Source organism: Perognathus longimembris, chromosome 22 (genome assembly GCF_023159225.1).
Source record: "Perognathus longimembris pacificus isolate PPM17 chromosome 22, ASM2315922v1, whole genome shotgun sequence".
NCBI classification, from domain to species: domain Eukaryota; kingdom Metazoa; phylum Chordata; class Mammalia; order Rodentia; family Heteromyidae; genus Perognathus; species Perognathus longimembris.
The window spans coordinates 30,370,289-30,394,805 of record NC_063182.1 but is presented as its reverse complement, the minus strand read 5'-3'; the positions used below and the strand labels follow the sequence as shown (position 1 = coordinate 30,394,805).

Sequence of the window (24,517 nt, the reverse complement as noted above, 5' to 3'; positions counted from 1 at the left end):
TAAAGATAGAAGTAGACAGTGTTAAAACATATGACTAGGCAAAAATTATTAAGTATCAAAATTGGTGAATAAGATGGAATTTAGCTCTATTAGAAAAACCCCAAATATACAAATCTATCATTCTTCCAACCATAACAAAGGACTTATTTTTTGATAAGCCATCGGCAAGGGAAGGGGTAAGCCTACTGTACTTTGTGTTTCAGGAAAAGACTATAATGTTCCATAAATAAATGCTGAGTAAATAAAAATGAAAAGAACAAACTGTAGTAATTAAGTTCACTATAAAGAGATCATCAGTGGTCTTAGACCTAAATATCCTCAGACATTAATGATTCTCCACAGAGCACACATTGATGACCCCGTGTCAATGAGGATATACATCTTTTTCCAGTTCACTTCAGATTTTCTCCAAATAAGCATCAATGTGGGTCATTCCTGTAACTCCGGTATTTAGGAAATAGAGGCAGGAGGATGTCAAGTGCAAGGTTAGCCTAATTTACATAGTAAGATCCCATCTCAAAAGGCCTAGGACTGGGAAGGCCACTCAGGGGCAGTATTTGTCAAGCATGTGTAAGGCCCTGGATGCAATCCCTAGCACTACAAAAACCAATTTATTTCTACAATATACCAAATTATACACTCCTGACTTCTACACAAAAACACCAAAAAGTAATTTAGAATTCAAGTATTGAAATATATATGCATATGGACTTAAGCAACTAGCAGTTTCTTACACGGGGTGGAGTTTATTTACAGTGTCATCATCTTGTGTCCTCTGAAGGTCTGAGCGAATTTTTCTAACTAGAGGAGTACAGTAGCCTTTGGCAATCTCCAGTTTTTCAGCTTTAGTTATACCATATTCCTGAGAGAAAATACATATAATCATAAAGCACTCTATACAAACTCTTGGAATAAAGAATTTTAGCAAGACACAAATACTGTATTATTAAAACTTGTTGGAACATTATAGAACTTGGGAGTTTGACATTTCTGCAACTGCAAACATACAATTTTCAAACTGTGAGGCACAATAGAAAGTATTTTGTGGTGAAACTGACAAAACAAGAAATTTCTGAAGAGGACAGAAAGGAATATAATCTTTATATGAGTAGTACTCAACATAATACTTTAAAAGAGAGATGGACTGAAGTTAGGAAAACTAAAATATAGACCAGGCAATTAACATAAAAAGAAATATAAATCAAGAGATTTTTAACAATTGTGATGTCAGAGATAAAAAGTCCAATACATTATTAAGACTCAGACTTTTCCCAAAAGTTTAAAATTCTAACTGGTGGTAAGAAGAAATGCCACATAATGATCAAACTTGATGTCTATGAGGGACAAGGTAATAAACAGTACAAGAAATGTATCCAATGCCTAACGTATGAAACTGTAACCTCTCTGTATATCAGTTTGATAATAAAAATTTGAAAATACATAAATAAAAAAAACAAATTAATTAGAACTGTAATGAATTGATGATATGTGAAACATCTAGACAAGGCAACAATTTTATAGTAATTGTGATGAAATTAGCTTTAAACTCACAGGTTATAAATTGACTTTGTATGAAAAAGGGAAATCTGTGATTTATGTGAATGATAGCAGTGGGAAAAGGAATACTGCAAGGTATGGGGACTCAGGCAGAAAGGAAGGAGAATATCCTAGCAGGAGTTCACACACAGCCGCTCCAAGTTCATTTTCGAACACTTCTACTTAAAAGCTATTCCCTGCCAACAGATAACTCCATAAAGATAGATGCCAAACACCAGCAAAGATGACAGATCTTGGGGTTAGTTATTTTTAAAGTAAAGCTTATTTTCCTACGTCAATAATTTTGCCACTATAGATGACTGAGTTGGGTATACAAAATGTATGTAAGTACATACAATTTGTCACTCTTAAAAGTGACATTTTTGCTTATCTGCTTTCATCTTTTAGCACCAATTCTTAGATTTGTTCTCATATTTAGTTATGATATCTCTGACATAAACAGAACTGGTTAAGATGGCAGATTAGGCTTAATCTTTCTGTGATGATTTCCATGATAGTGTGTTCGAATTTATGGCAGAAATTTTCCACATTTCACAATATGTAATTAATGAAAGTAACCATCTTCAAACTTCAAAAATGTGTGTTGTCTTAACTAAGAGAATTTTAACATCAGATTTAGGCTTTAAATATTCATATCTATTATCTTGTTCTCATGACTACTTTAAAGCATAATTTTAAACCAGCATAGTAATTTACTGATGATAAAAGGGAAATGTTAAATCTATAATAGCATAAATATCTAGTATAATTAAAATTACTTTAACTGCCAAAATGATTTTTACAAACCATTGTGGTCATACATAAATCTAGATATGACTAGAATTATATAATTCAATAGCAAAACTGTAAAAATTCAATTTAAGAGCAGAAACTAAGTTTTTAGAAACATAGTAATGTGTTAAAGTATATCAGAATACATAAACACTTTTCTTGCACAGTTAGTGCTAGTCAATATGCATTTTCTAAGTACATTAAAATATTAAATTTGAGTAATCAAGTCTCAAAGTTCACAGTATTCATTTGCTTGGAAACTATACATGTAAAATTACTTTTTTCCTGTTGAAACTTGTGTTTTCATTACAAGTGACTACTATAAATACACGCAAAATTTTACCCAGTGATTTTGAAGAGATTAATGAAGGCTAACTGTAACAAAGCAAGGTCTTTACTGAATTGAACCCAGTATGTACTATATATGTATATACATACATATTTAAAATTTTTTTGGTCATGGGGCTTGAACTCACGACCTGGGCGCTGTCCCTGAGCTCTTTTGCTCAAAATTAGTGCTCTAACACTTTGAGCCACAGCTCCACTTCTGCTTTTTGGGACTTTTCAGCATGGGCTGGCTTTGAACCCTGATCCTCAGATTTCAGCCTCCTGAGTAGCTAGGATTATAGGCACTAGCACAAAACATATATTTAAAAAACAAAACAAAATATTATTTTAAATTTTTGAATTTGGCGGCTTGGGTATAATTTTTACTTTAGGAGTCCCAAGATACAGGAGCTGGCTCAAGTCACAGAGTACCTACCTGCCTTGTAAGTGGAAGACCTTGAGCTTAAACCCAAGACGAAAGATAACCATGATTTAAAATACAACTTATCCACTAACAGCTGAACTTGAAAAATTACTTTAAAAGACAAAATGACTCAAATCTTTCCAACAATAGTCATATTTATTTTAAATATGATACTGTAAAATATGTTATGAATATTTTAAGCTATAGCACATGAGGAATTTCTTCAGTTGTACAAGCAAAATTCCTGAGACATATAAACAATATAAGGAGGAAAATTATCTTCAAAAATTCCATTAACATTTCACTACTCTGTTAGGTTCATTTAATCATTTTCCTTCTCAATTCTAAAATGTATATTTTAACAGAAAAAAAGAGGTGAAATTAAATAAGATAAGCAATAACAGAAATTATTATGGGAACAATCATATGAAGCATGTGTATTTAGCCACTCAGTGATAATATTTAGGTACACTGAAATTCACTTTGAAAATTAGTATAGCTACTATAAAGGTTCTTTTTTTCAGCATTGGGGATTAAATCTAGAGTGCTATGTATTCTAGGCAAGAACTATACAAATTAGCTACTTTCTCAGTTCAATCAAAAGTGATGATTAAAGTCTTATATTTGTAACTAATTATTAAAATTTATTTTAAAATCAATTTTAACTGTGCACATATCTTGTATAATTGTCTAAATATATTGCTGCCCTTTCATATAAAATATATAGGTAATAGCATATACATAAATATCTACAGATCAGTTGTATACTACCTGAATTCCCACTTTTTAAATCTATCACATTTATTTGGAGTTTCTATGAATATTAAAAAACACTTACATTATATATTATACATATTTAATATTCACAAAGTATATTAGGGTATATAGTATATACTTTCCTGATTTCAAACTTTAGTTCACAGTTGGAATAACTGATCCACTCCAATCTCAACTTTGTAACATCTAAATTATTTTAGTATTAAGTTAGAGATCTTAACATGACATCTGGAATGTTTTTACTCCCAGCATATTTTTTATATCATGTGCTTCATAATAAGTTATATATTATTTTAAGTTGATTCTCTGTGTGACAGCATTTTTCCCAAACCCATAGAATATATAATAGCAAAAAAAATTTCTAGTGCCAATATGTGGAGAATCTACTTATATGATATCACATCTTATTTTAAATAATATGCCAATGTAGGTTCAGTAGTTGTGACATTTAAGTAGGGGCATAGTTTATAAATCTTTGTCCTTCCCAGTCAATGTTCTGTAAACTGAAAATTATTCTACTTAACAAAATCTACTTAAAAAGTTACTATAATTAAATTGTTCAAATAGCTAGTATGTACATTATCAACAATAAAAATCTTATAAATTCATAAACGTTATGGCTTATCCAGGATTGTGAAAGTCACCTATCTCTTATCCTATGGTAGTACATATTTTAAAGTATTTGCTTATACAATAATACAAGAAAGCCAAATCTTAAGAATTACTTACCTGAGGGATAACAATATCTGCTAATGCCTTTGAAAGCCTATATAATTCCATTGTATTTTCTAATTTCAAGGAACCGTTATGCTGGACATCATATTTTATACAGTCATATATGTCAGGGATTTTACTGATATCATATCTTCCATTCTTTGTTTTGAAGTCTTTCTCCAACTTGGACCATCTACGTAGCATAAGCTCCAGTGTTTCACTATGGTAAAGCTGAATATCTACAACAAATTACATTTTCAGTATATTTGATTTGAGAATCTGATTAAGATTTATATTGAAATGCTGAATATTAAAATTTTGTTTTGTTCTTGAGGCAAAGTCTCACGATGTTGTTGAATATGGTTTCAACCCTATTTTTATCACCAAGATTGGCCTTGAATTTCCTATCCTCTAGTCTCAGGCTCCTGGGTGCTAGGATTACAGGCATATGCCACTATGCTTTGCCTCTCTACTACAGTTTTGGTTTGAACTCAGGGTCAGGGCACTGTCCTCAAGCTGGAACTCTATAAAGTCACAACTCCACTTACGGGTTTTTTTGGTGCTTAATAGGAGATCCTCACAGACTTTCTTGCCCAGGCTGGCTCTGAACTGCAATCCTCATATTTCAGACTCCTGAGTAGCTGGGATTACAGATGTGGGCCACCGAGTCCAGGCTTGTACTAGATTTTTAAGTGAAAAACATGGAAAGCAGGGCTGGGAATGTGGCTGAGTGGTAGAGTGCTTGCCTAGCATGCATGCACTGTGGATCAAGTGGCAGAGTGCTAGCCTTGAGCAAAAAGAAGCCAGGGACAGTGCTCAGGCCCCGAGTCCCAAGCCCCAGGACTGGCAAAAAAATAAAAATAAAAAAATAAATTGTTACATAGATTTTTGGCCAACCGTGGTCAAATTTTTTTTAAATTAAAAAAAATTTCAAAACTTAAAAAAAAAATTCCATGTGCTCCTTATGCAACTTGGCTGATGTAGAGAAGCGTTCAGTAAGCACATTGTGAGACCTTATTAGTTGCACTCAAAGCACTGTAAGATTTTCTGAGTATTTTCTGCTCTTAATTTAGTGAAAATAGGAGTCCTAAAACTCAAAAAAAGGGTGAAAGTTATCACAGTCTTCCAAGGTGAAAAGGGCATGTAATGTGCTTAATTTAAGTAATAATGTGAAAATTTTAGATTTGCTGACAAGAAACAGGTGCTTAGCAGAAGTTAGGCAGCACTTTGAGAAAAATAAGCTAAGTAACTGCAGTTTACTATTTAACTCTACATGTTCAGAGCATGAATGTTCTTTCCTTAATACTACTCCTTGGTACCATACATGGATACCAAGAGACTATTGTAACATATATGTGGTAGAGTGCTTTGTATATATTTTTAATATAAAATATGACTGTAGGCATATGCCATTACCTATATTCTCTTTTAGACTTGGATAAGTACTTGGTATAAATACCTGGGTAGGAAACTGAATTTAAAAAGGCTTTTTCCACATAATTAACTTTAAATCAATAAAAAAAGAAAAAAAATTACAATAAACTATAAAATTATAGTTCAAGTGTGAATTTTAAATACTATTTTGCTATACTAAAACTTACCAACTAGCAGAAAAGAAGTTTTGTAATAGCAGTTCAAATGAGTTATTTCTGTCAGTTAGAAACCCACAATAATAAAAATTTTCAAGTTGTTAACTCTGCAAGCATGGTTATACCTTCCTGCTATCTTCTTGTTTTCAATGCTGTCTTAGTATCAAACAGTGCTAAATAATTAGATAATCAAAGGAGAATTTTGTATTGTCTTTTTCACGCAATCTCAGATAAAACATGTAATAAGCTAATTGTTCCTTTCTTGGATTTGTATTTATTTATTTGTATTTGTAACTTCAGAGAGGTTCAATTTTTTAACATCAGAAGATTCGTGTTTAAATTAACTGGACAGCAACTTTTATTTTATGCTCTAAGAAAAATATATTTACCTGATGATTTGGGATCTTCCATTCTATGTCTGATTTGAGAAGTCAAGCTTTGAACCAAAGAATAAACTTTATCACAGGTCTTCACAGGATTTTTAATTAAATGCATTGATTTGATAAGAGAAATGCTTCCAGCAGGAGTAAGCTGTAAATGAGTAAAGTATACAATTTACATCTAGTTATCCCTGGTTATTCCAGAGAATAATATATGATTTTCCAGTAGTTGGAAAATAATTCCATTCTACAAATTAAAATGACATCTAACTTACAGCAATAAGATCCAGGGAGAATCTTAACTTTCCATGTTATAAAAATATTAAATATAACGATCATGCACTTACTCATAGTTATTCAGCAGAAGTACATAGCTTGAAGGATGAGCACTATCTGGTTTGCATAATATGAATAAAGTTTAACATATATCTACATGTAATTATATTAAGCTCCATTATCACCTTTTTCCAGATGACCTAGTTAACTGAGGCTAAATAACTTGCTTAAGATCAAATAATTACATGAAGAAAACAACTCAAACACTGAATTCCGACTACAAAGCTGATACTCTTAACCACTATGTTAGTTTCTATGTCTTTCTAATGAATTCTTTTAAATGGAATATAAACCATTACTGGTACAATAGTTCCAAATCCCAGTTTTGATACCAAGCTTGGCAAGTTAATCATCTGAAGTAAAATTTTTAAATATAAAATTTGTGAAGAATTGAGGATTAGGTAGTTTGAACTGATTTGCAACTTCCATATTTTTTTCTTTTACAAAGAGTTGTCTCTCTTCCCCCACCTCATTTTTTATAAGCATCAATTAGTTGTAAAAGAGGGTTTAATTTTGATGTGTCCATATGTGCATATAATGTGCCTTGATCCCACTATCCCTCTCCATCCTTCTATCTCCTGCTTCCCAAACCAACCTCAACAACTTAGACTGTTCCATTTTTACATATGTATATAAAGTATTTTAACCAATTGCCATTAGTACTAGTATTTCTCTACCTGGTGATTACAACTTTGCTTGCTCTCTTATGGTACAATGTGTGTGTGTGTGTGTGTGTGTGTGTGTGTGTGTGTGTGTGTGTGTGTGTGTGTGTGTGTGTGTGTGTGTGTGTGTGTGTGTGTGTGTGTGTGTGTGTGTGTGTGTGTGTGTGTGTGTGTGTGTGTGTGTGTGTGTGTTTGTGCTGGCCCTGGGACTTGAACTCATGGCCTAGGTGCTTTCCCTGAGCTTCTTTGCTTAAGGCTAGTGCTCTACCACTTGAGCCACAGCTCCATTTCTGTCTTTTTTGGTGGTTAATTGGAGCACAAGAGTCTCTAGCTTTCCTGCCTGGGTAGCTCTGAACCACAATCCTCATACTTTGAGTAGATAAGATTACAGGCATGCGCTACTGATGCCTGGCTTCTATTTTCTTATGTCCTTTTCTGCATGAAATATTTCCTAATATAAATGAGTTTGCAAAGACCTACCTTTTCATAATCTTCAGCAGTAAAATCTCTGTCTTTCTGAAGAATTTCATGAAGCCTTGCTTTCACACGTTGCTGACAACTGCTTAGAGAATCGCTATCACTGTCCAAAAGACCATTCATATTTGCACTTTTCACCATCTGAACAAGAATGGGTGTAAGCTCTCCTTCTAGAGCCAATAGCCCCTAAACACACGAAATGAAGTCAACAATTTACCAATATGTCAAATACCATAACCATTATTAACCGTTGGTTAATAATGTAATAGTTTATCATTGCATGATGATGACTTCAGTGGGAAGTTCTAAATTTGAAATTTTTCATATTTTACTAAGGCAAAAATGTTTTAAAATACTTGATGAAAATTCTAGTAAATTTAAATAAAAACCTTAAAAAACATACCTTTGCAAAAGCAGCTGCGGTCATCTGGACTCGTCCCTCATCGGAGGCATATATTTTGAGGTCATGTCGGTAGGTGCTATGTAATCGAAGTAAACCACAACCCGGAAATCCTGCATAATCTCCTGAAAAGAAATCCTCAAATCACTTCAGCTATATTTTCATTTCCTTGTATTTAACACGTGCTTAACAGTAACACAAAATAAACCGGGATTTGAAAATAGAATGCAGGATTTTAATTACATTCAAGAAATTTCAAGACTCACCTTGACCTCCAGGATACATACACCTAAAAGCTCTTCCAAGTTCTTCAGCCTGGACCCTGCCGGCAGGGGTTAATTCTCCTCCCCATTTTAGAACCAAAAGTAAGGATGGTTGTTCTCTTCGACTATCTAAAATACATGAGCAAATAACATAAATGTTGTTTGTTTACAGATATGTATATGTCAGTACAGTTTTTTTTCTTTGTTCTCTTCTGCAGTTAAATTTAGACCATGTAATGCATAAATGATTTTATTTTTTAAGTGTACCTATCTTTGTGGGCTACTGTCCCCATTAAAAATGACCTTTGCTCTACCTTTGAGAATATTAATAAATTTTAAAATCTCAAACTTGGAAAGGCTCCCAATTTTTTGCAGAGAATTATTGCTTTCCCTTCTTACCCATATAGTGATCTGGCCAGCATGCAAGCAACTAAACTTCTTAAGATTATTCAAAAGTAATCAACAATGCATAGAAAGGTATGACATGTATAAAACTTAATAGACATGAAAATGACAAACCTTCCTCTTCACTAGATGTTTTAGGACAACCATGAGGGAGATATGTCAATTGAACCTTACGATTTATTCCAGAAAAATGCCCATACCTAAAAAATAAAATGACAAGCCGAATGAACAGGATTCATAAAGTGTTGATAAGTAATAGGAGAGTTAGTATTAATATTAATATTAGTGAAAACTAAAATGTAGAGAAATATGTAAACTATAATTTCTATACTGCCTTTTTTTTTTGCCTTGGTAAACTCTTCACATTCTCCTAGAAAATTTGTACCACAGGTAGCCATTCTAACTGACTGAAAATGAAATGTAAAAAACTGTTTTAGACAAAACCTACAATTCTGAAAAACAGAATGAACACATGAAATATATATATAAATGGGTTTACCTTTACATAATATTATTACCGATCATATGTATGTAAAGTTTATATCCAGGATTGATGGATACTGACTTTGTTTATATAGTTTGAAACTTTTAAAATTTAAAACAGCACTGAATCTGGGATCAATATTGCAATGTGAACTTCAATCTATGTAGTATTTCACAGAATATCCTAATATGATGTCTTTAAAAAAAATCTTTCCATTAGAGTTAAATTCATTGATATAAAAATCTACTTTATTACATTTGATTTTTATGCATTTCTTTTCAACTGTAATGATCAAGAGGGGAAAAAAACCTTCAAGCTGAAAAAAATGAAATGAAAAAAGTAGAATTATAAGTAGTTACCGAAATTAAGCCTTTCAAAAAAGATACTCACATTTCTAAAACAGTCTTAAGTTGTTCAAGTTTTGGTTTATTTTCTTCAATTTCAGAATCATTATTCTGTCCCAGCTCCACTAGAAGTTGTCGTGCAATATCCAGCACTTCCTTTAAGATAGATTAATAAAAGATTTAAATTTTTGTTTAATTTTACTGTTAAAAATTTGAAAGAATATCAAAATACACAGACTTGCCTGTAATTGTTTTGGCTTCTTGAGTTTTAACTTCCCTGATTTATATCCATTACACTTTTCAAAGAGATCAAAAAATCTTGTGAAAAATATAGAGCATTGTTAGTAACTTACAATAATTGATATAGCTAATATATATATAAATTAACAAATATAGAACATATTCATATTTTTAATGAAGTGATAGATATGGAAATAAACATCTGCAGATTTTTAATTACTGCATTTTCACTTTCTTTGTATCTTACTGCAACTTTACTATTTCTATCACCTCAGATACAGGGTTTTGTTGTGTTGCCTAGCTTGGCCTCAAATTCTTGAGTCCATGAGTCTTGCTTGAGTCCATGAGTCTTGAGTCTTGCTTGGCCTCCCAAGCACAAATAGCTCGGAAAAAAGGCATCGCAATAAACTGACCTTTTGTTCCTTTACTTTTCTGATAAACCTCAAAACCTTTCTCAATTATATTAACAGGTATGATATTTAAAATTTTTTCTCAAGATAAAAACTGAACATGAAATTAAACAAAAAAATGTATTCTCTCAAGTCAGTATATAGTTTAAGATCCACTATTTTTCTTCCAAAAGTCTAAGAGGCTATGTAAGAGTATACCTTTATGACAATATCGAAAAGCTTGATAAGACTGATATTTGGTGATTTTGCCAAAATAATATTCAGGTGCTAGCATGTATATTTAAATGAAATTTGTGCGCATTTAGTGGTTTATCTATCATGGTCAAGAAATACTAGGTAGAAATTTTTCCATAAAAAATACTGATCATAAAAGCTTAACACATCAAAAACTTAAATCTGATTATGAGCTCTGTTTCTTTTGAACCATACTTTTGATGCCTCACTTCCATTTTCATTTTTTGCTTTGGTGTTCGATCCCCATGACGTATGACAGCTATGACACATCTAAGTTCCATCCTAAAATGAAAGAAAAGTATGTTCTCAATAAAGATTTGTACTGCATAATTCAGAATAATATAGTATCCAATCAGTTACTGAAGACCATTATGTACCATTTCAAGATCTTCCGCATAAAGAAAAGTATTTATAACAATCCAGTTTCAATTTTATGAGATCAAATCCTGAAAGGATTTAAGCAGCCACAGGAAGGGGAAGATATTAAGATACATAATAAAATACTTTCTCTTCCTAGAGATGACAATGTTAACCCTGGGATAAAAGTCTGAATACTTAATAAAGTTCAGGGATCATTCAAACTGTACCATTAAGAGTATGATAGGCTGAAATTTCATTAAATCAAAATAAACATGTCTTCTTGAGGTTGTTATATTTATATATTTGCTATATTTTTCTCATGTGAAGAGTAAACATTTAAAATATCTCAAACTACTAGAAAAGTGTTTTAGAAGCATGTTCAGGTTAAGAAATACAATGTAGCATTTGACAAAGGGTAAACCACTGTACACAATCCTTAGGGATTATGAAACACTGATAATGTTGGTCTAACTAACTTACTTCAAGATGTAACTTGAGAGACACAGTTGTAAGAATGCTTATTGGCATTTCTTCTATTATATGGCTGATTAGGTGGTTCTATAAATATTTAAGCATGTTTTACAATTTTATTTATAGCATTATATAACTTTTAGCTTAGTAGACACTGATGAAAGCATATAATCTCTTTCACCATCATCAAGCTAAATATGAAAACATAAATGCAAACTGCCTAATAATCATTCCAAAATTTAATTTCTATTATACTAACAGACTAACAAAAAACTAATGAAGTTCTGGATAAGAATAATTCAAACTTACATAGTTCCAGATGTAGTTGGTACAATTGGAATGTCTTCAGCTTCTAAGGGTATTGACCAAGGAATATGAAATTGTGGAGCAAGCTCTCTCATTACAATATTCCTTCAAAACCAAATAAATATATAAAATATTAATTCACTTAAAGAGAAACCTGAGTAATAAAAATACCAGAAATAGGGAATTTGTCTAATTTAGTTTTGAAATATACATTAATACCAAGCTTAAATCATGATGATTGTATAATTTCTAATTAAATAAATATATATCCTGGAATCCAAGATTGTCTTTTGTTATTTTTAATAAAGCCCTCCCAAGCCACTGTGGTGCTAAGTACTGAACGAGACTTGTGCATGCTGAGCAAACAATCTACCACTGAGCCTCACCAATAGCTTCTACCAAACTATTTTAGATATTATGTTTAATAAATTACTATTATACTGTACTAAAATAGAAACAACAATGAAGGAATATTCAAGTAACTATGCTTTTTGGTTGTATTCAAATACAGCATTTACTCATAGTAAAATTCTCCCCTCATTTTCATTTTAAGGATAAGAACACAAGTTTGAAACGTTCTATAAAGGGTGACTCTATTAAAGTTTTCACTTTCCTATAATTCTGTCACATACACTCTGAAATATCTTAAAAATGTTTCTAAATCAAGGTATAAAAATAGACCTATTGTTTTTGACCAAGAATACAAAAATAGTCATTTCTTTTACGTTCACTTGATGTTATAATAAGATACAAGTAAAATATGTATCTAGGAAGAATTACATTCCAAAACAATTCTAAATTCTATTTTACTTAGGCTACTTATTTCACAAATGTTAGTTTAGTAGCATTAAGACAATGAAACATTTCATTTATAATCATACAGTAAAAACTGATGAAAGTTTTGATTAATAATCACCATATTACAGCATTTTTAAATCTCTAGAAATCTGAAACTTTACTTAGGCCTTCATTGATAGTGATCATATCATAGCTAGCATTGATAATCTAAAGTGTAATCTGGGATCTGACTGTCTTTGGAAGTCTCGTTTTTATGAACATTAAGTGTTACTCATGAAAGGTTAGAAATTCCTGCTTTAATGAAATGTAAACAGAAAAAGGAATGTAATGAATTCTTACCCAAGTATTTTTGCACAATCATCATAATACTTCATGGAATTTTTCACAAAACTGAATCCATTGACATCACAGACATAGGACTGTCCATTGGCCCGTAACAAATCAAAGCCACAAACTGTTTGCTATTTAAAATAAGTTATAAACTTTAAGGTTTCATTTAAATTATTATTATTCACCTTACTAGTTTATGGACTACATCATATTTTATAAATGCCTGAAAATATCTTATTATATTTCCATCAACTTCAGATAGCAAAAGTTACTTATTTGTAGTTTGCATACACCAAGGGCACATTATGAATTCCACATAATTATCTAAGTTTCATATCATGAAGTAGATATAGAACTATAATCCAGCAGGGATTAGAGGCCAAAAGAAGAACATAAAGTAGCCAAAGTTCTTCAGTTTACAGTCAAATTATCTTAAACCTTGACAACCACGTATTTGTAAGCACCTGAAACAAATGTGTTTTAGTTGAAAGATCAAATTTGCTAAGAGATTACTATTAACACACAAAATATGTTTTAAAGTTTTATTAGTAAAAAAAATTAATAAATACATTTTGGGCTAGTCGTGAGGATTTAACTCAGGGTATGGGTGCTGTCCTTGAGCTTTTTTGTTCTAGGCTAAGGCTCTACCACTTGAGCCACAGCTCCTCTTCCAGCTTTTTGGGATTCATTGGATAATAGTCTCATGGTTTAAAGCATGTTCCTCAGATCTCAGTCTCCTAGATAGCTAGGATTATGGGCATTAGCCACCACTGCATGGCTTTCTATAATATAAACCTAAAAGGGCAAAATTTATGCGTCATTTAATGCTGACTGAAGTATGGTTACTTAATTCTTTACCATATTAGTATTAAGATAAAATAGTTAATAATAAAGACTAGTTGAGATAGTCAAATGCTGTAAGTTGAAAGTTTCCCTTGAAAGTACACTTACACTGCTTTCATATCTTATAACATGTTAAGTATTTTTTTATCACATGTCGTCAATGGACTGAAAGCCAATGACAGAACAGAAATCTATTTTTATTAAAGTATTTTAAAATCAATCCTATGAAAGAAATACAATCTTAAAATAAGTTAGGCAAAACTCTTCAATATTGTTTACTGAGTTATTCTGTACTTTTGATTTCGGAATAGATTCACATATATGTTATACGTTACACAGAATGTTTTTTATAGTATACAGAATAATACAAAAATACATATTGGCACTAACAAAACCACTTGAAAACTATAAGAACAGTTCAGATGTGTGAATTACTTTATGTACCTAAGGCCAAAGAATGTCTCTTACTCAAAGAGGAAGATTAAGATTTCTTTAAAAAGGGCTTCTATAACATCTTACCTTAAAAGCAAGGCAGACTTTCCAAGCGATTAATTTCTCTCGTGCATTGAGAATTACAGGGTATCGTACTTCCTTTCCTTCACTATCTCGTTCTACCTTGCCATCGAGTGCTGGAGATTTTCGAGCTTCAGCGTGAGCATAATCTGGGCCCACTGTATAAACCTTTCATGAAAGTGAAATATATATTACTGGTTAAAATCTATTAACCAGCGAAATATACATGACTGGTTAAATACATAATCAATGAACAACACATTCAAAAGTAATCAGTAAACCATATCAGTAAAAGGTAGTAAACTCTGGGCATACAGTTTCATTTTGCAAAGCAAAACACTGGAAAACGTTATAGTGTAAAACAGGTAAAGTGAGGCGTCATCCGAAACTGTTTACATTGAACAAAGGAGAAAAATAACTTTCAAGATACTAGGAGAGAAAAAGGTAACTGTCAGAAGATTTTAGAACTATGAGAATGACTGAACGCAGATAAGAGAAGAAAAGGAATCATTTTTGTTTGGGTTTTCCTTTTCAATGGCAATGAGGTTTGAACTCAGGGCCTTGAGCTTAAGAAGTAAGCACTCTGCCACCAGAGTAACAGTTCTAGGCCTTTTTACTTTAGGTTTTTTTCAGTGTCTCACAATTTTTACCTAATGTAGGCTTATATAGCACAATTCTGCCTCTTGGATAGCTGAGATTACAAATCTTCCTGGCTTGTTTATTTAGTTAAGGTCTCACTAACTTTTTTAACACTATAATGTATTCATGTAAAGAAGTTAGTGTATTTTACACTGTAAAAACATCAGATTTGGAATACAGAAGACTGAATTACCATGTATGTTATTCTTATGACTGTGGATATTCTCCTGGACTCAATGGGAATTCATCAGATGATTTTTAAGGATAGATTCCCGACCGTATTTATACTTTTGAAACAACAGTTTGATGAGAGAAGCACTGGCAGGTAATAGAGCTATTAAACTCTTATCACTAACTTATCATTAACTCAAATCATGAATAATATCTTATATTTCATTACAGTTGTCACAGATTTCAGAATATTATTTACATTAGTCAGTGTGGAAATTAGTATAACTATTAGAATTCTTAGCCTTAATATTTATTACAATTTAGTGAATTATATATAAATTGCTATGTTAAAAGTTTAGTTTAAAATATTTTAATAACTATATTCTAGTGAAATCTGTTTCCATTGTAATTCTGAGTGTTTTACCATATGAGAATACTATTCTTTAAAGAGAATCCACCAGCTTCCAAATGCCAAAGCCCTTCCTGGATAAAAGTCAGTTTAAAAATCCTTAAGCAAACAGAAAGAGACACAGAATAGAAATACAAGGTGGCTAAATGGTTATCCTTTATTGGCAAATTAAGAATACAAAATTAAAATCTGCATGATAACCAACTTAGATGACTTGAGTTATGAACTTTCCACCTGATATGGGATGCATTCACTTGAAGCCATACCTTAAATTTTGAGTTTTGATTTTTCCACGAGCCCGTGACAGATGGCATGACTCTCTTATTGCCAGGCACCGGCATGTCAGCAACATGTTAATGGGCTTTTGTAAAATACTCTTTTCTGCCGTATACCAAGCTGGTATACTATGCTTTTCCGGTTAGGTTTATTAAATGCATTTTCAAGTTATAGTATTCTTTTCCCCTCTCTCCCTCTTCCCCTCCTTACTTATTTACTTAATAAATTAGGGTATTTTTAACTTAGAAAGTTTATCAAGATATATGTCATCCATAGGCCAAGAAAAAACTGTACCTGAATTCACTATATCTTAACATCATACCACTTTAAGTACAGAATTTTAAAATATATGGTTATCAATCCTACCTTAACATCTGTCCCATCTGTAGGCATAAATTCTTCATATATATATGAGCCAGTTTTACGTACATTGCTTTCTGGGGAATATACACTACTTCTACTGCCAATCTGGAAATAAAATATGCCCATAATATCAAATTCATTTTCAATCAATTTAATAATATAAACCTTGTTTACTAGCAATTTCCATCTTAGGCATTTTTAAACCATTTTAAATACATGAATTATCAATAATGCTTATTATGTGTTTGGCACTATATTCTTCCCTGCAGTACTTGTAATTTATAAGTAGAAAAGTATAGAAATATGAATAACAGTAAGAATTACGTTTCTAGAATTCCTTTATGCTGCTACATGTAACTCAGATGTCATTTTTACTAAAATTGTCCACTATATAACTAAGCCAGAATTCACCCACTCATGCATATTTATTGTTTCTAATCTTTGAGTATTGTAACACTGTTGCTTTAAACGTTCTAAGTGTTACTATGTGTCATATATGCAAATGTGTCTACAAAGAATTATTATTGGGCTCATTTAAAATTTGCACATATATTGGGGAAGTTTTTAAGAAAATGCTTTAATAATTTAGTCTCTCTGGCAATGCATAACAGACTTATGGCTTGTTCTACATTGCCTGTACTTACTAGACTACAGTATTTGTCACTGTAGTAAAAATAGTATTTCACTCTGTTCTTAATTTGCATTTCTGAGATTACTTACAAATGCACTTTTAATTTTGATGTACTGCTAAATTATGTTACTAAGAGACCCCATTCTTAACAACAATGTATGGGCTAATAAGACTTCTCAACTACCTGTTAAAAAAAAAAAATCTCTGCAAATCCATAAAGAAGTAAAACAGAGTACTACAGATGTGCTTTGCATTTATTTTTTATGGGTGTAATTAAGCATATAAGTTGTTAGTATTACTTTTGTATGTACATTTGTGTGCCAGTCCTGAGGCTTGAACTCAGGGTCTAGGCACTGTCCCTAAGCTTTTATGCTCTTGAGCCACAACTCCACTTACGGAGGCTTTTTTGGGGGATTACTAATTGGAGATAAAGTCTCACAGACTTTCCAGTCTCACAGACGGGCTCCAAACCACGATATTCCAATCTCAACCGCGATGTTCAGATCTCAACCTCCTGTATAACTAGGATACAGGCATGAGCCACCAGTGCTTGGTTCAGCAGTACTTTTTTTTTTTTTTTTGCCAGTCCTGGGCCTTGGACTCAGGGCCTGAGCACTGTCCCTGGCTTCTTCCCGCTCAAGGCTAGCACTCTGCCACTTGAGCCACAGAGCCGCTTCTGGCCGTTTTCTGTATATGTGGTGCTGGGGAATCGAACCTAGGGCCTCGTGTATCCGAGGCAGGCACTCTTGCCACTAGGCTATATCCCCAGCCCCTCAGCAGTACTTTTTTATAAACTGTTTTTGTGGACCATATTTCTAAGACTGTATCTTAACTGAATATTTAGTCTGACAGAAACATAAGTAGAAAGGAGAGAAAAATTGTATAACTTTCTTAGTATTTTGAAGGCAGGAATTTTCCTACAAAACATTAAATAACTACAATGATGTTTTGCTTTTGGAACACAATGCTATTATTATTTTGGGAAATTTATCTCCAAATGATACATTTCTGAGAGTTCAATGGATAAAGCTATAAGTAAATGCTTAGTTTCAATCAAAATTTCTACAATGAAGACTATTATTCATACAATGGTTACAAAAACTTACCTTCCTAAAGAGTCTTTGACTTCCACCCCCAGCAGATGTGGGATAATAAATGTAAACATTGTGATCTTCTGCACTGACTGGCTTCTCTACAAATGGCTTTTGGAAAACTTCCCCATTTACTTCTACATGATCTTCCCCTTCAATCAGATTGCATTCTATAAATCAAATACAAAAGAAAGAAATACAATACATACTATATTATATTGTCAAAATAGCATTTAAAAAAAACAAAAAGCAATGAAACTTATTGTTCTAATTTCCAACTGTTCGAGCCCTACCAGCAAAAGAGAATTTACCACTGGGGATTTAGCTCAGTCGCTGGCATGGCATGTATAAAGTCCCAGGCTCTACCCCTAGCACAGGAAGGAAAACTGAATTTCTCTTATTTTAATGACTGCATGCTATAATCATTCACCCCAAGCAACTTTGGAAAAACTACATATATAAAATCTCAGTGACTATAGGGTCTAGCATAAACATTTTTTAAAGCTCCTTTTGTGATTCTGATTTGTAGTCATAACTAAAATCTTCTTTGATACCAATATGCCATCACACAGCAATATTCATTAGGACATTTCTTGTTGTACATCAATATTAGTGTGCTTAGCCTATAGTAGCTTGCAACTTCAAAATAAAAAGATAAAATAGGCAGATCTCAGAATAGAACCTGTAGAGGTGTAGCATTATAAATCTAACAGAGTAAAATCAACATTTATGTAACACTCGGTTTACTATAGTGATGTCACTAACTGCAATTTAAGTCTTCTCTGAATGTACAAAATTTTCATTCCTAAAGCACTACTTGAAAATAAATTCTAATTCTAAAAGATGAATAGTTGGTGTTTGTTTTTAAATTTTATTTAGTTTTCAATGTAGATCATATTTTGTGAGGCACAATAGCTCATATCTGTAATCCAAGTTACATGAAACGTAGTGATTTGGAGGATCATAGTTTAAGGCCAGGCCAAGGAAATTGTTTATGAGACCTCAATAAAAAGCTAGGTATGGTGCTTTGCATAAGTAAGATTTCTACTCCAAGCAGCCCAGGCATAAACAAGAAATCTACTTAAAAACAAAACAAAAACTTTATTTAAAAATGATGAAAGCAAGAAGGCTGGGGGAAAGAGTGTGATTCAAGAAGACATGGTAGAGCACCTAGCCTGAGGCCCAGAATTCAAATATCACCAAAAAAGAATGAAAAAAACTATCATTCAATATTGAAGACTTTCTGACTTACTTTCTTGTGTTTTTTTTTTCCTTTTGTTTCCCTTCTTCCTTCCTTCCTTCACTCCTTTCCTTCTTCTCCTTTCTCTCCCTCCCCTCTTCCTTTCCTGATGGTCCTGGGGATTGAACTCAGGGCCTGGGCACTGCCCCTGAGCTTTTTGTGCTAAAGGATAGTACTAGCTCTACCACTTCAGAGTCTGTTTCACTTTGGATTTTTATGTTAATTATTGGAGATAAGAGTCTCATGCAATTTTTTGCCTAGGCTGCCTCTGAATAGCAATCCTCAGATCTCAGCCTCCCAAGTAGCTAGGACTACAGATGCAAGCCATCAGAGCCCGGAGAGACTTTTTTTCTTTTTAAATGAATACAGCACTTACTTATTTAGACTATTAATAAAGCAAGCCTGTTAAATGGAGTGCTACAAATTCCTTCTAGTTAACATAAGTAGCCATATTTTTGTAAGTGAACGAATGAAAAATTGTTTACTTACTCTTACCTTTGGGATTATTTGGATCACGATTCAAAATTGCATAACGAGGAAGTAAGATACCTTCAGCTTGAAGAATACTATAGACTTCTCTCCTAAAGAAAAAGAAAACCTATTTTACTATTCTATTTCACAATTAATATATTAATGTATTATTATGCAACTATGATTTTACTTTTTAACTAAAAAGGATATATACATCAATTTTTTTTAAAAAAATTTCAAATAAACATGTCATTTCCAATACTGAAAATATTTACTGGGAAAAGATTTATTGTAAGCCCAGCACAGGTGGCTCATGGCTGTAATCCTAGAGACTCAGGAGGAGGCTGAGATTAGAGGATCACGGTTTAAAGCCAGTCTGGGCCGGAAAGTCTCTGAGACTCTTATCTCCAATTAACTATTCAAAAAAGCTAGAAGTGGCACTGTGGTACAGTGGTAGAGAGCTCACCTTTAATAAAAGAAGCTCAGAGCCCTGAGTTTAAGTCCCAGGACCAGAAAAAAAAAAAAAAGGCTCACTGTATTCATAAACTGCTTTGTTTTATGGCAACTCCTTGTATAACTAAAGATAATTTTAAAAATGAGAAAAATACACAGCAATGTTTATGTATAATGCTTTTCTAAAACATGAAACAAAATATAAATATATAAAAAAGAAATGATTAAACAACGTTGACAAATTGCAACTATAGTATACACCCTAGCTAATAAAAACCTTAGGTTAAAATAATATTTAATGACATGAGGAAACGTTCACAGTATGCTAATGTGTTCACATTTGAAAAATGTGAGTGTAGGTATGTACTGATTCCTACATGAAAAATACGGTATATATGTTAACAGGATTGAATGGCTTTCCTTATGCTTGTATTTAAGCTTCATGCATTCTAATATGCACATATAACATATGCAAGTGCACACTGTGGAATTACTGTGTAATTCCAAAGTTTTACAATTTCAATATTAACAATGTTACTGAGTAAAAAAAAAATAAAAACTACAGAAGGTACTTTCATATAAGTAATGTCATATTACAATAGCTAATGCAAGTGAAATTACCAGTAACTAAAAATTAAGCATCAATTACATGAAATAGATAAACATACTCACACTTTACATTATTGGCTGGAAAATTATGCTTTTTGCTTACTCAGTAAATGCTAAGGTTTACAATGAAATGTTTTTTTAATGGGTTACTCCAACCATTAAAATATCTAGATATACAGTTTAACTCTCATTTCCTACAAAATAATGTTCTTTACTTTAATCCTGTTATTACTAAATCAATTCTAGCTAAAACTTAACAAATCATAAAATAAATAAAAAACACCTAGTTACAAAGCTTGGGGCATGTCTCATGCAATAGAACTCCTGCCTACAAATTATGAGGCCAAGTTCAAAGACCAGTAAGTACACCTAAAACAAGAAAAAACAAAAGTCTAATTAATTGATTCCATTATCTGTCATACGATATAAAAACTGTTTCATTTTCCTGATTTGGTTGGATTTGGAAATTAAACAAAGGTCATTTTTTTTTTTTTTTTTTTTTTTTTTTTTTTTTTTTTTTTTTAAATTTTTTTTTATTATCAATTGAACATAAATTTTTTTTTTTACAAGGTGCTGTGCAAAGAGGGTGCAGTTACATAGTAGGGCATTGTGTACATTTCTTGTGGTATCTTACAACCTGTTTTCCCATCCCTTGTCTAGGTCAGGTAGACCCATATGCAGTATACAATGTATCAAGCACATATACAGTGATCACAGACTTGGTCTCTACTGTCTCTCCATCTCCCTTTGTTAACAGTCATATATCAGGGAGATCATGCCCCTTTGTTTTCTGTGTTCTAGGCTTGTCTCACTCAACATTATTTGTTCGAGTTCTGACCATTTCCCTGCAAATAACAATATTTCACCATTCCTAATCGCTATGTAGTATTCCATTGTGTATAAGTACCATATTTTTTGGATCCATTCATCTGTGGAGGGGCATCTGGGTTGTTTCCAAATTTTGGCTATTGTGAATTGTGCTGCGATAAACATGGAAGTACAAATGTCCTTTTGATATCTTGGGTTTTGCTGTTTAGGATAGATGCCTAGGAGTGGTATGGCTGGGTCATAGGGTAGGTCTATATTGAGCTTTTTGAGAAACCTCCATACTGTTCTCCAAAGTGGCTGTACTAATTTGCACTCCCACCAACAATGGAGAAGGGTTCCTCTTTCCCCACAGCCCCTCCAGCATTTGTTGTTTCCTGAGTTCAGAGTATAGGCCATTCTAACTGGGGTGAGGTGGTATCTCAGGGTTGTTTTTATTTGCATTTCCTTTACTAGCAGGGATGTTGAGCATTTCCTCATGTGTTTCTTTGCCATTTTTATATCTTCTCTTGTGAAGTCTCTCTTTAGCTCTTTTGCCCATTTCCTAATAGGTTTATTGGGCTTGGAGTGGCTTAGTTTTTTGAGTTCTCTGTAGATGACAGATATCAGGCCTTTGTCTGTTACTGTGCTGGTAAATATCCTTTCCCATATCGTTGGCTGTCTTTCTAGTTTGGTGGCTATGTCCTTAGCTGTGCAGAAACTTTTTAATTTGTAGTAGTCCCATTTGTTGAGTCTTTCCCCTATTTGTTGTGCGCCTGGGACTCTATTCAGGAAGTTCCCTCCTGTGCCTATAAGTTCTAGTGTCTTTCCTACTCTGTCCTTCAGTAGTTTCAAGGATTCAGGTCTGATGTTGAGGTCCTTGATCCATTTTGAGTTGATCTTGGTGCATGGTGATAGGCTTGGGTCTACTTTGAGTTTTCTGCATATGGCTGCCCAGTTCTCCCAGCACCAGTAGTTGAAGAGGCTATGTTTATTCCATTGTATGTCTTTAGCTCCTTTGTCGAATATCAGTTGGCTGTAAGAGTGCGGTTTTATTTCTGGGTCTTCAATTCTAATCCACTGGTCTTCCGATCTGTTTTTATACCAATACCATGCTGTTTTTGTTATGATGGCCTTGTAGTAGAGCTTGAAGTCTGGTATGGTGATACCTCCTGCACTATGTTTTTTGCCTAGAATTGCTTTGGCTATTCTAGGTTTTTTGCTGTTCCATATGAATTTATGGATTGGTTTCTCTATTTCAGTGAAGAATGTGGCTGGGATTTTGATAGGTATTGCATTGAATTTGTATAACAATTTGGGCAGTATGGCCATTTTCACTATATTGATTCTGCCTACCCATGAGCATGGGAGGTCTTTCCATCTCCTTGTGTCTTCTTTGATTTCCCTTATTAGATTTTTGTAGTTTTCATTGAATAGGTCCGTCACGTCCTTGGTTAAGTTGATCCCTAGGTACTTTATTCTTTTTTTGGCTACTGTAAATGGAATCGTTTCCATAATTTCCTTTTCTGTTTGTCTATTGCTGGTGTACAGAAAAGCTGCTGACTTTTGTGGATTGATTTTGTATCCTGCTACTTTGCCAAATTGGTTTATTAGATGTAGGAGTTTGGGTACTGAGTTTTTTGGGTCCTTGAGATATAAGATCATGTCGTCTGCGAATAGGGATAACTTGATTTCTTCCTTGCCGATGTGTATCCCTTTGATGTCCTCCTCTTGCCTTATTGCTATGGCTAGGGATTCCAGTACTATGTTGAACAGAAGTGGGGAGAGTGGGCATCCTTGTCTTGTTCCTGTGTTTAGGGGGAATGATTTAAGTTTCTCTCCATTTAATATGATATTAGCAGTTGGTCTGTTGTATATGGCTTTTATTGTTTTGAGGAATGTTCCCTCTATTCCTGTTCTCTCCAAAGCTTTTAATAGGTATGGATGTTGTATTTTGTCAAAGGCTTTTTGGGCATCGACTGAGATAACAATGTGATTCTTGATTTTAGTTCTGTTTATGTGGTGAATTACATTGATTGATTTACGGATGTTGAACCATCCTTGTGACTGAGGGATGAAGCCTACTTGGTCATGATGTATGATATTCTTGATCACTTTCTGGATCCTGTTAGCTAATATTTTATTGAGGAGCTTTGCATCTGTGTTCATTAGTGATATTGGTCTGTAGTTCTCTTTTTTTGTTGGATCTTTGCCTGGTTTGGGGATGAGTATGATATTAGCTTCGTAGAATGAGTTCGGGATTTTTCCCTCCGTTTCTATTTCGCGGAAGAGTTTGAGGAGTATTGGAATTAGCTCCTCACTAAAGGTTTTGTAGAATTCATTGGTGAATCCATCTGGGCCTGGGCTTTTCTTAGTAGGGAGGTTCTTGATTACCTCCTGTATCTCACCGTAAGTTATTGGTTTATTTAGTTGATTTATTTCTTCTTGGTTCAGTTTGGGCAGTTTGTACTTCTCTAAGAATTGATCCATTTCTGTAAAATTATTGTTTTTTGTTGAGTAGAGGTTTTGGAAATAGCTCCTTATGATTGTTTGAATATCGTGTGTATTTGTTGTAATTTTTCCTGTGGAGTCCCTGATTTTACGAATATGAGTCTCTTCTCTTCTTTTTTTTGTGAGTCTTGCAAGGGGTCTGTCAATTTTGTTTATTTTCTCAAAGAACCAGCTTTTAGTCTTATTTATTTGTTGAATGGTCTTTCTATTTTCAATCAGATTTATCTCTTCTTTAATCTTTGTAATCTCTCCCCTCCTAGTCGTTTTAGATTCTGTCATTTCTTGTTTCTCCAGTTGTTTTAGTTTCATCGTGAGGGTATTCACCTGCTCTGCTTCCATTCTTTTAATGTGGGTACTGAGTGCAATGATCTTGCCCCTCAGTACTGCCTTAGCTGTGTCCCATAGGTTTCTTTGTGATGTGTTTTCTTTGTCAT

General features: G+C 33.1%; 1 protein-coding gene across 13 annotated transcripts in view; it reads right to left on the bottom strand.

Annotated features, from left to right (window-relative positions):
* Ppip5k2 (diphosphoinositol pentakisphosphate kinase 2) overlaps positions 1-24,517 on the bottom strand; it is a 65,599-nt gene that overhangs the window by 24,919 nt on the left and 16,163 nt on the right. For 8 of the 13 annotated variants that reach the window (XM_048331169.1, XM_048331171.1, XM_048331172.1 and 5 more), the window contains exons 5-20: positions 19,731-19,816; positions 18,011-18,165; positions 16,277-16,378; positions 14,422-14,583; positions 13,069-13,190; positions 11,935-12,036; positions 10,990-11,076; positions 10,153-10,228; positions 9,957-10,066; positions 9,197-9,282; positions 8,681-8,806; positions 8,418-8,539; positions 8,018-8,200; positions 6,549-6,690; positions 4,586-4,809; positions 735-862 (exon numbers count right to left, since the gene is read on the bottom strand). In XM_048331169.1, the coding sequence (XP_048187126.1) occupies positions 735-862; positions 4,586-4,809; positions 6,549-6,690; positions 8,018-8,200; positions 8,418-8,539; positions 8,681-8,806; positions 9,197-9,282; positions 9,957-10,066; positions 10,153-10,228; positions 10,990-11,076; positions 11,935-12,036; positions 13,069-13,190; positions 14,422-14,583; positions 16,277-16,378; positions 18,011-18,165; positions 19,731-19,816 (2,013 nt within the window). The remainder of the gene's footprint in view (positions 1-734; positions 863-4,585; positions 4,810-6,548; positions 6,691-8,017; positions 8,201-8,417; positions 8,540-8,680; positions 8,807-9,196; positions 9,283-9,956; positions 10,067-10,152; positions 10,229-10,989; positions 11,077-11,934; positions 12,037-13,068; positions 13,191-14,421; positions 14,584-16,276; positions 16,379-18,010; positions 18,166-19,730; positions 19,817-24,517) is intronic. The other 5 variants (XM_048331170.1, XM_048331176.1, XM_048331180.1 and 2 more) reach the window with 1 other exon arrangement.